General features: G+C 41.1%; 1 protein-coding gene across 4 annotated transcripts in view; it reads right to left on the reverse strand.

Moving 5' to 3' along the window:
* The window catches only part of CHD5 (chromodomain helicase DNA binding protein 5), a 981,350-nt gene that overhangs the window by 841,198 nt on the left and 127,652 nt on the right, over positions 1–12,500 (reverse strand). For all 4 annotated transcript variants that reach the window (XM_069239999.1, XM_069239998.1, XM_069239997.1 and 1 more), the window contains exon 2: positions 6,446–6,576. In XM_069239999.1, coding sequence (XP_069096100.1) covers positions 6,446–6,576 — 131 coding nt within the window. The remainder of the gene's footprint in view (positions 1–6,445; positions 6,577–12,500) is intronic.

The raw sequence follows: 12,500 nt of genomic DNA on the forward strand, positions 1-12,500 counted from the left end.
CTACGTAACACTAGCTTTATACCGAGCAGATTTATATTCATAATGTTGCCATGCCGCAGGTACAAAAATGATATTTCGGCTTCACTGGAACAAATTACCCTGCTTTGTCGACACCAACAAACACTTTGCTTCTTCACATCTTAAATTCTAAACCTGCTTAACCACCCACAGCTTTATGAACATCATAGACTTGTGTGACCTGGTTGTGAATCACCAATGACATCAACATGATAGTTTCAAAGGGGAAATATTTATGTTTCTGATTTAAAATAGAAAACATTTATCTGTAATATATAATCATTAATAAAAAAATGCGATTGCTTCGACCATGTCCTGTTTTTTTTTAATCCTGCAGAAAGAATATGGATTTATTTAGTATTTGGAGATTTTAGGGATAAGCTAAATAGGTCTTCCTGTCAGAGATACTTGGGCTTTTCGCATATAATCAGAAGGCTCAGGTATAGAATACCATATTATGAGTTTTCCTTTCATGCCCCTTCTCTCTGCTTTTCATTAAATTCAGTGTTGCCCCAAAAATATTCAAAGTGCTCCTTTCAATCCCAGTTCAAGAGCAAAAAATGTTCTTACACGGCAATTTACGTTCCTTCATTTATCAGAGAGTGAATGTGATCCATTTGTGTAAATATGAAAATGATTTTGGTTTCCTTATTTTCTATTCTCCGTTTTCTACTGTGTTTGGATTTCTGGTGTGCATACTTTTTCTATGGAATGTATAAATGCACCAACATAAAAAATGGTTAGTGGTGGGTGTTGCATGCCTATGGCATCTCCAAATGGCGTGTTTATTAGGAAACACATCTAGAGAAGAAACACTAGAGTGGAAGTCCATGTTAGTTTGGACGTTAGAGATTGAAACAGACCACATACATAAGATAGGCTAACAACTGTAACAACGTCTGCAATGGGGAAGCACCAATAGTATTACATTAACCAATTAGATGTAAACGTTATCCTCAGTAATCAGAGGCTCAGTAATCAAAGCTTTCCTTAAAACCTTATCTAAAGGGAAATCAACTGAGTCAACATAATGGGGCATTTAAAGCTAGCACCAGGTAACAGCAGGGGGATCCACTGTCCTGATACGATGCTCTAGCATCTACTTGCAAAGAACTGAGAGGCAAGCTTATGGAAGGTGCATCGGTACAATTGCAACTTGGGAAAAACTTAAAGGGTGAGAGTAGCAGTAAGGCTGGAACTAGGGTGTGGAATGTGCAGAAGCCGTATCAGGGACCTGAACAGTATTCTATCATACCATACATGGGAGATGGGTAAGAAGAGGACAGTGCTGTATAAATGAAACAATTCGCTGAGCGAGGGAGGGCTTAGGGCTCCGCATTATGAACTCTATCACAAGGCCACCCAGTCGCCATGGCCAGTGAGATTATTGTTGGACAATGTTAACCCTGAGACAGAAGGTATGCTTTGAAAACTACAAGGAAGACCATTGTTAGACTGATAGGTGGAAGCCAAGACTGGAGACATCCCAATGAATAAATTGGCTAAGGCAGCAAAGCACTATTGGCACCTGTATATACAACCAAAGAAACACCCACCTCCATACTCTCCACATCTCTCCCTAAAAACACTCCTGATTTTAAAAGGAGTCTCTCACACATGCAGATAAGGCAGGGGTGGGAACTACAGGAAATTCGTTTGGACACATCACACTGCTCACATACCAAGAGGTTAGAAGGGAATACCGAATTTGTTTCAGTCACTTTCAAACACATATTGCATTGACACATATACTAAGACGTATCCAGAGACAGGAACAAATTGAACCACAACTGTTTGAAGCCCAAGGTTAGTTTCTGTGGGACTGCACTGGCAGAGAGCGGGCACGCTATTAGATGAAGCACTTCTACCACAACATACATCCCTCACCCTGCATTAAGGGACACGTGAATGGCACCTATGGGGCCAAAATTGACAGATGGGCAATGGCCATCCTCACTAGAACTTGGTAAAACATGTTGAGAAATCCCAGATTCAGATATACCAATTTCAACTATCCAAAACTTACCATACTCCAAAAAATATCACTCATGTGTACCCCCGATGCGATCATCGCTAGGCTTACTTTCTGCACAAGGTATGGGTGTGCCCTGGGGTAACACATTTGTGGGAAAAGCCTTTGCATAAGACCACTAAGATAGGAGGCGAACTGCTAACGACTGAACCACTTGTGTGCCTGTTAGGGTACAGGCCCAGAACGAAAAAGAACAAATGGACTACGAAGTTCATAGACCTAGCCTATTTTATGATTAAAAAATGAATTGCTATGGCTCTGAAGTTACACACTGCTGAACTCTGAGTAACTGTTACCAAGTCTTAAGGAAATAGACCACAGGAGAAACAGACATGTGATGCACCCAGCGTAGCCAGGGAGGCAATGGCCCTGTACCAGGAATATGGGATTCACATGTGTAGTCACTGGAGAACCAAATTGGATAACAAGCACCCTTGAGCGACATAAACAGTAATAAAGGAGAATTAGACCCTGAGTACATGCAAAGCAATAGGAAGAGAAAGAGGACACCCAGCATATTTGTAAATGGCTGTGGAGAGTAACACCTAAATAACAACCAGTAATAGGAGAGGACCCCTCTTCTTTCACACACAATCTCTGAGGCCACCATTTGAAGTGAAGGAAGTTAGACCCTCAAACACCCATGTGAACACTGTCAACCCCAATGGAGGACACATACGAAAACAAATACCCTAAGCACAACTTTGAAAATAGAGAAAGACACACCTACAGTAGCACCTAAATATAAAACTGCCAACATTGTCGCAATAGTCCAGACATGCCCACAAGACTCCAATTTTTCAATGAGTTATCAAGCTACTGTATTTATTTAATTATATGCTACGCAATAGGACATTTATATTCTCTGAAATGTTGAATTTTCTGTCTCTGTATAAATTGTTGCTAAGGATTTTACGCCATAGGGCACATCAGACAAATGTGAAACCGATTTAGATGTGTTATTTACATGTATATATAAAGCAAATAAAAAAGTACTTGAAAAGAAAGATAACCATGGCATTTGATGTCCACATTACTGTCATTAAGCACTAGAGAAATGCGGTCCTGCTGAACCAGGTGATAACATGATGACGTGATGTTCCAGATATACCATCACTTATTCCATATTCCATGAGAAGAGGACTCAATGGTGAATAAATACAAGGCATCCATGTTTTCAGTTAGTAGCCGAAAGAGACCTCCCATATGGTTTATGTGGTTATCAAATAACAGCGGTACTGCTATATGATGTGAACAAAAGCTACTGTTGCATTTAACAAAAGTGCTGTCAGACACACCTCAGAATGTTCTTTGAAATTAAGGAGTGATTATTCAGTAATGTGTGTGCCTATTTTACTTGACACGCACACACTACAGAACTACATTGCTTCTAGGTAGAGGAAAGACGGAATTCATTGTAATTAAGATGGCGCAAAGCAACTGGAAACATTACGCTACACAGAAAGGCGAGGGAAACACATGCACGATGAGCAACAAGGAAGAGCACGAGACAACCGATACATGGGTGGAGGCAGAAATTTGGTTACCTGGTACAACAAGCAGTCCTTGAGAATTGATATGAGGCACGTTAGAACAGATAGATCTTTAATCACGACATAGGCTTTTCCATTGATTGATTTGGCATCACATATAGGGCTGCAAAGGGTATTCCAAAGTAGGGGAGCTAACACCGAAAAGTATCTGTTCCCCTGCTTCAGCAGCTGGCTTTCAGTATGATCGGGACACACTGATCAGGTAAACCTTGTTTGCACAATTCCTTGTGCAAGTATTTGGGGACATACTTTAGATGCACTTGTAATTCATAAAATGGATTATTAAGAAAATCCAGTGATGAAAGACATAGACCAAACTATGCAGGCTCTGTTCAACTAGTCATTACTGTGCATAGTCATCTTAATCAGTGACAGCTTACACCTATGTGCTAAGTGTACATGAATTGCACATTGATTATTTTTGTAAAAAAAAATAATCTTGGTTGACAGCAATTGTTGTGGAGGTAATGCCTGAATTTGGGGATTACCACAATCGTGTGTCTCTTACATATTTGAGGTCTATCCCATGGAAAGGAACTCTCTTTGTAGTCAATGGTGTGGAACTGGCGCCAAGGGGATACAATGTTTTATAAATGGATCCCATAGAAGATTTTGAAGATGGGATAGCTTTTGGTAATTTTGACAATTCCCCTGCAGACAGTATCCTGCCGTCTGCTTCTGTTTATAAAATGTTCTGTTTTTTTAATCTTACATAGTTACACAGCTAATTGACCCCTTGCAAATGTGCAACCATATTTTCTTTTTCGCATGCCCTGATTTAGAAACTTTGTGTGTAATCAGTGGGGAGGTAGGGACGTGACAGCAGATGCTGCACCTGCATTTCATTCCCTGCCCTCCTTCCATAATAAAGCAGAGTGAACACCCACACTGCTGCATTATGCTTTGGCTCCCATAAGCCACCAGGGCATGGCAATGGAGCCTGCTGATGTCAACAGAACCCACGCGATGTGCGAATCACTGATTAAAGCAGCATAGGAGGTAGAATGTACATCAGTACTCCACTCCTCATGTAAAACCTTTCTGGTAGATTACAATGCCTGTAATGCAGCTGGACGGACACCTATTACTCCTTCAACTGCCATAGCCCCGTGCTAGCCTGTGGCTGTTGTAATCAAACAGAAAAAGAACGAGGTACACAATCTATCTGTGAATTGGGAATGCAGTAGGAGTGTTGACTTCCACACCCATGGCATAGTTCATAAGTGGAAAAGGCAAGGTGCATGTTCACTGTGCATTTTTCATGTGTAAAATTACCATAAAAATAAATACAATAAAGTTAATCAAACATGACTTTTCGTATATTCTACGTAAATACCCACACCGACCCATCCTTCAGGTGTGTATTTTCTACCATAACCGATGAGTCTTTTTAAAACAAACCCGTAATTCCATTACACTATGTACCTCATGCACTGAATGATGCGGTTCCATACTACTTAGGGCAAAATTTTCCATTGTGGGCAAGTGGGTCTTCTCCTTCAGACCGAGTGCTCTCCTACTCATTATTACCAAATGTTGAGCAAATTCAGTTTCCCTCCTTAATAATGTATTCTGACCCCATATCACTTCTTTATATTTATGACTGTATCTTGACTCATAACAGATGGCCAAATAGCTAAAATAATTTCCTGAGATCATTACTGCCAGGGACCAAGAAGAAAACATCGACAGTAGCTGCAAGATCTGGTTCAGGTTATTAAGGTATAGATTAGAAAGTACATACTCGCTCATTATCCTGGCAAATCACCCTTGCTTTGCGACAAATAAGTCATCTTGCCCTGTGCACTAAGCTACATTTTGGCTGATGTGCATCTAAGTCATATAAAAGATGCTTCAAGTGTTCTAAGGACATTCTCAATAAGGGATCCCTAAAATGTAAGCACTTTTAGCACTTGTCCGAATGTTTATAGGATATGGCCTATACTCATAAAAATTGTGATGTAACGGATATGCAGGGCTCTCAACCTCTTGCTTCCAGGGAAGTTTGGGCAACATCAGCAGATGGCCTTTGCAATCCTGAGCTATAGGTGTTGGTAGTGACTGAATGAAGACGAAGACGGTTGATGCCCGTTGGCCTGCATCTGGGGTGTCCACTTGTCTAAACAAAACAATTGAATTGACATCAGTACATACACTCACTCATGAAGCGGGCAGATGCACTAAAGACAAGTCAACACAGAAACACAGAGCAGCAGTTCTCTCTGTGCTCTGCATTTCCATGGCCACCTGCAAAAAAGTATGGATTGTAAATTAAAATACACGTTGTGAGATATACTCACTACCCAAGCATTTGTACTGCTCACTTAACCTAAAAGAAAAGCAAAATGCATTAAGGTGCTTCAGAAAATCTGGATGATTATATTTCAAAAGCTTGGTCTCTTCTCCAAAACACCATTGAATAGAGGATGAACCTTGGCAACAGGCTAAATTTAGATCAAGCCAAATGATAAGTGTTGATCCCCTCGGTTCTTTTCGTATTACTCCAGACTCAATTCAACATAACTAGGAAACATTGCTTCTGAAAAGGGCACTTCTTTTCAAAGTCTCATCCTTGTCCCTTTGAAAATGAATAGGGTTACCTTTGTCAAAACATCTACACTTTGGCTCCTTCTTGTGTCGTGCTATACCTTGCAATATATGTTTCGTACTGCAAATGTTCAGATAAACCAAATAAAATAAATTGCTAAATTTTTAGGGATGTTTGATCATTTTGGAGGTACAGTCATGAACCCATAATTACGATTATGTTGTAAATTGTTTCTGAATAAATCACAAATATTTTTGCTAACGGTTGTACTTTTTAGTTTTGCCATTTCAGTACCTCTTTCCTTTTTCGTTTAACTTTGGTAGTCTTGTTCTCTTTCGCCTTTTTGGATTTCTTTTTCTTCTGCACGATCAGCTGCTCCTCCGGGAAAAACTCTGCAATTCCTTCCAGCTCGCAGTCCTCCTCCTCTGTGGACATGAGGGAAAGTGAAAAGGCTGTTAACGCATGTCTCATTGTGTTAGTACCATTCAGGACAAGCTTCAAATGCAGCTGAGTACATTACGGTTATATGAAAAAATTATTCCATTTCTCTGAAGCTTAATGGAAGTAGAAAGTAAATAAGAAATATTTCTCAATTTCCTAAGAAACAGATTTCAAGTAGTTTTTATCGTGTGACTATTTTTTCAAAAGATAATTTAAGAAAGAAATGCAAACTACAGACACATACTTGTACCAAAAATAACACAGCCATAAAACATTCAATCGCATACCTTACAGGCAAATGTCCTGCTATTTATATATTGCTTACTATTGAAATTCAAACCACTGCTAAGTAACTCACATGTTGGTTGATACTATAGCCCAGGGACAAAGAGACAAAATCATTTTGTGCAGTATCATAATATATGAGAAAGTGAGCTAAGTGGGATTAGACCTCAGAAATGTTGACAGCACGGCCAATACCATATTTGTTAAACTAAAAACCGTTCAACTGCACAAAGAGAGTTTAGGTTTCAGCAGCTGTCTTATCCCTGGTTTGATGTGCACTTTCTTCAACTCTGTTTTTTCGCTGATTGGCTTCTGTAACACATTGCTTAGAAACTCTTTGGAAATGAGTTGCAAAACTACTTTTTTGTAATGACCCTCATTTCCTATCTGATTGACATGCAACAGGGGTAAATAGTTGGCACCTGTCTTACTGTTGTTTCTTACTCTGATGTTTTCTGTAGCATGTCTCAGAAAGTGAACATTTTAGACTCTCAATGATGTATGCAGGCTAGACAGAGGACCAACCATGTGACTACATTTCGACCCAATCCACTCTTTCAGTCTGCTCAACACAATAAGTAACACAGTATCAGTAGCTCATGAAGCAGTATTGAAAAAGATGTACATGATTATTTAATTTCAGTTTTTAAAATACATAAGAAACATGAAGAAATTGATAAGGTATTGCTTGGTTTTGGGTATGGTAATGTTGAAGAAACAGTCAACAGAATTGAAAAATGTAAATTTTACTACTGCATTCATGTTCATGAAGACATTTATGGGGGCATTAATAATATTTCTCTCCAATTCCCTAAGAAACAGATTTGAAACATTTTTATTGTGTTATAATTCGAATTTTTAAATGTATTTCAATATGCAACAACAGCAGCAACAAATATTTGCACAGAACAAATCATACCTGTTATACCTTTAGCCATGTTCTCGTCATATGCAAATGGAAAGGTATTTATTTATCACGTAATACTGAAATTTTAAGATTTCTTAACCACCCAAAGTTTGCTAAGTACTACAACCTTGGCACAGGGAGCTGAAGTGTTTTACAAGGGACAGATATTCAAAAGGTATATTCAGTGGCCCAGTAAAGTTAATTAGCAAATTCACTTGCATGGGAATTCAAAAGCTTTATTCTTAAGCCAAGTTTTTTTTGTTGGTTTCTGCAGAAGTGGAGGTCGAATGTTAGTACTAAGAACTATTACAGCAGTCTTGATGGCACTGTTGTGTCTTTTTTTTTTCTGGTCGTGATAACATATCTCCCCACCTTTGCAAAGAAGCTGTCACAACTTTCTTGCTCCAAAGACCAAGTAATGTAGGAATTCGTTTGCCAGGGAGAGAGAGGAGGCATTTCTCAGGTGAATTATTACTTATGTTGGCTTTATTAATATTAAAAACAATTTCAGCAAATAACGATTAGGTGGAGAGTTCTTTGTACATGGGGAAAATGCAACGCCCCTGAAAGGTATAGCAGATCATCAGAAAGCTGGGCAGATGCCTGTTTCCATTTTATATATCAATATAATGCAGTACCCTGCAATGGTCAAAGTTAAACCTGTTATGCTGGAGGTAAAAGGAGTGTTACACATTTGATTTACGTAACCATAGTAATTCTGAAGGAGGTCGCACAGTGTTTCAGATTTGCTATTGTAATAGAACACTTAAGGTGTATGTATAATTCTGAGTGGTAGCTGTGTATTGTCTTTAAATTTAATTATTGCTTAGCAGTAACAAGCACTAGTTAAAAGTAGCAAGGACCTGATGTATGAAATTTGCATTCGATAAACGTGCACAGACGTCCAAACTGCACACCAACTTTTGTGAATGGAAAATACATTTTCAAACCAATCTATGTACTAATAGGCCAGTTCACAAATATACCAATCTTTCTGGACCACAAACCAACCTCCCTCATCAATATTCAAGAGATAATCCATAAATTGCACTTCACTATGACTGGAAGTACATTTTCTTTCAAGTCATCTATGCCCCTTTTTAGGTGGTCACCCCATTTTTTGATGAATATCCTTGCTGTTTTTAGCCTCTGCACACTGGGGCAGTTCTGTGGAATGACCAGTATATGTGCTACAGGTGTAGAAACTACACTCATGTCATGGAAAGTTAAATGTCACCTGTGGACTGCAGAACCTATTGTGCTACTCCTAGTATGACAAGTTAAAAAACACGGTTTGAGGCCCAGCAGGGGAGAATGACTGCTGCAGTCGGGGACAGATACCGGAGCAGAGTGGGGGGCAGCGGCAGAGTAATGCTTTGCTTGTAGAATGAGAAGTATTTCCGCACAGGCAGCAGCAACAGTCAGGAGTGGAGCGGAGGAAAGGGGGAGGAGCCCACCCTCCTGAGAGCGTTTCAAAGCGCTGAACTTCTTCCCGACCCCCTTTTTATTACAAACTCTTTCACAGCCCCTGTACCTCCAGCAGCCCCAGGGCACGTACCCAGCTTTGACCCCCCCCTCCAGCTGTCCATTCATAAAATGCCCGAGAGATTACCTCTGCGAGTTCGGATAAGGCCATTATATCAGATTCTGCCCAGTTGACTCCGGATCCCTCAGCTGGAGCATTTGTACTTGACCCAGAGTCTAACCCAAAAGGGAAAAGAAAGCGTGGTGAGGCTAATCTGAGGAATAAACGAGCCCGTACCACGAGTACCAACAACCCGGGTCTTGAAGCTGGGAATGATAGGTCTAAAATATTACAAGAAAGTGCAGTTGGCCAACTGGCGCTTGAACGTATAATGGAGCATATAAGGAAGGAGCTCATTAAGAGACTGCATCCTATTGAAATCCACCTTCAAGCTATTGAGGAGAAATTAGGAGGGATTATTAAGCCTCATACGCCTGATATTCCCCCGCAAGCTTACACACAATCTTGCTGCCATTCCCTTACTTTGTGTCCCTTCTCCGGCACTAATGATAGGACCCCTGTAAATCTGGCTGAGGGCCCTCTGTCATTTCAGGACCGCTGCAACTATTCTTGTCAACCAGAGATGGGTCAGAATGCCAGGCTGCATATCAAACCAGATGACAACTGTCTTAAGGCAACAGCCACCACTACTAGGGCAAACTGGAGGAGTAGCCCCAATTATTAATACAGAGACTAAATCCACCAAAGCCTTCAATGTTTGTGAGCACCAACAACAAGGCCCCATAGAGACGGACCTGGAGCCCAGCAGAATCAGTTTTGACAATCACTGGGGTCAGCCAAGAGTTTTATATCTGCCCCTGGAATCCTGCCCATATGTCCTGTTATCACTAATGTTCCTAGACTCCGACCAAATAGTCTGGAAACCTATACTGAGTTGAAAAACAAGGTTACACATTGGTTGCATGTTAATGCCAACTTTGTATTTTGCATGGTACCCTCTATACTAATGGTGAGGAGGGTGGGATGGGTGGGCCCGTTGAATAAGATTGGAACGGGGGATTGTATTGTTGTTAATTTTGACTCACCCGCCTTGGTCCAACAGCTCTCCCTAAACTCATGTAGAACTGGCCCTTCAGTAGGAGGTGCCTCCTTGTGCAGACTTGCAGCCTTTTACGTCCCAGCAGCCAAATGTGCCCCAAGTGGGCTACCATCTGACTTCAGAGGACCCCCTTACCCCGAAATGCAGCATGCTTACCAGTCTGAAGGTAGGTACCCATCATCCACCCTCACAGATGTGGATTGACATAAAGCTAGTACTACACAGGGCACCCCAGAGATTCTGAGGCCCGGATTAACTATCAGGGAACGTATTATTCTCAGTGTTAATGAACAAGGAAGATCCAGAGTAGGCAGCACTGACGGAACTTCGACCTTAAATGCAGACTCTATGGGCCCCATCCAAACCACAATGTTAACCCAGAACGATATATATGGACCCCAGTAACTAGACATAATACGATCGACCCTGAACTTATTGGGGTGAGTGATATTATTGGAGACAAAGAAGTTGGGGGACTCATTGAGAGTAGTTCATTGATAGTTTTAATGTGTAATACGAACCCTATGAGTAACTCATTTATCACTTCCCAATCTTCGACTGATGCACTGCAAGTCCGATATGATACTTCAGCCAAAATCCTTTGCTGGAATATAGCCGGGCTTGAGCATAAAATGCAAATCCCTGACTGGGGCCATTTCATAGATGAGCACAAGATATGCTTATTTCAAGAGACATGGGCTTTGGAGCCTAAGCACAGATGTGGTTTCAAAAGCTACAGGTCCCAGCCTGTAAGGCGACTTCTGGGAGACCTTCGGGTGGTTTACTTATATGGGTTAGTTGTTCCCTTAAGTGTCGGGTTGAAGAAATGGACATGGGCAGCGCTGATCTGCAAGGTTTAATATTATCGACCCATAAGGAAAATCCCCTATTATTAGTAAACATATATAGCAGGAGTGTGGGCATCAACTGTGAGTCTGATGCTTTGCTTGTTTTAGATAATATTTTATCCAGTAAATCTACCACCCACCATATTATAATTGCAGGGGATTTTAATGCGACTTTCGAGCCCTATTCAATGTCCCAAGAACTCTACAAAGAAGAGGACATTTACTGGGGTATTCCGCATCTAACATCCAACAAAAGTCTTAGAATGAGCAGAACAGCCTACCAAATTGTTGACATCACACTTGCATATGGTCTTCGTGCCTGTAACGGCCGCTCCTGCTCAGAGGCCAAACCCCCCCACCACCACTTTTAGACTTTTAGGCGAGGAGTTTATAGGAGCCACATCAACTATTTTTTACTGGACATCTGTTTGTGGGGACATATGGTCGATATGGTGGTAACGGAACACGAAGAAAGAGACCACAAACCACTAGTTTTATGTACCAGGGGTCTGCTGCTTATACTAGAAGCCTCTGACTCTAAGGACTATGCACAGCAGCTTCTCACGACCAATAACAAACGTAATATTAAGTGGAACGCTGTTAATTCCTCATTGGGTTCCCATACATCGATATAAAGCCTATTAGCAGAACGAATGGAGCATATGCTCCGTTTACCTGAGGATAGGGACAGGCTTATGGCAACACACTTAGAATTGTTTAACTCCCTCAAAAAACACTTTATTAAAGAGACGGCTGCCAAAACAAGGAATAAGTGCAGTGAGAGGTGGTTCAACCATTCGTGTAGAGAAGCTAAGCTCAAGCTATTGAGGGACTTGAGAAGGGGGCTAGAGAGCCTATAAGACAATCAAGAGAGGGCTATAAACAGGAACTCATCAAGGTCCGTAGGAGCTGGGAGGAAGCAAGGTGGGTTGCTCTTCTGGATTCCGCAAGAGCTAATGTCAACTCCAAGTTCTGGAAGCTGATTTCAAGTGATAGTGGTGACTTCCGGCCTCTGCCTGGTACCTTGATCCTCCCTATAACATGGGTAAAACATTTTGGGTCTCTTTATACAGGGGCAGATGTACCAAACTTCAGGGAATTGGTCAAAATTAGGGAACCTGATGTTCCCCCAATCAGATTCACCCTAGTAGAAACCAAGGCAGCAATAACCTTTTTGAAGTGGGGAAAGGCCTCGGGTCTCGACAAAATCTCTGGTGATCTTTACAGATCGAACCCCGAAATCTGGGCCCCTTATCTGAATTTGGTTTGTAACGCAGTCGCCG

Source organism: Pleurodeles waltl, chromosome 6, assembly GCF_031143425.1.
Source record: "Pleurodeles waltl isolate 20211129_DDA chromosome 6, aPleWal1.hap1.20221129, whole genome shotgun sequence".
Taxonomy (NCBI): domain Eukaryota; kingdom Metazoa; phylum Chordata; class Amphibia; order Caudata; family Salamandridae; genus Pleurodeles; species Pleurodeles waltl.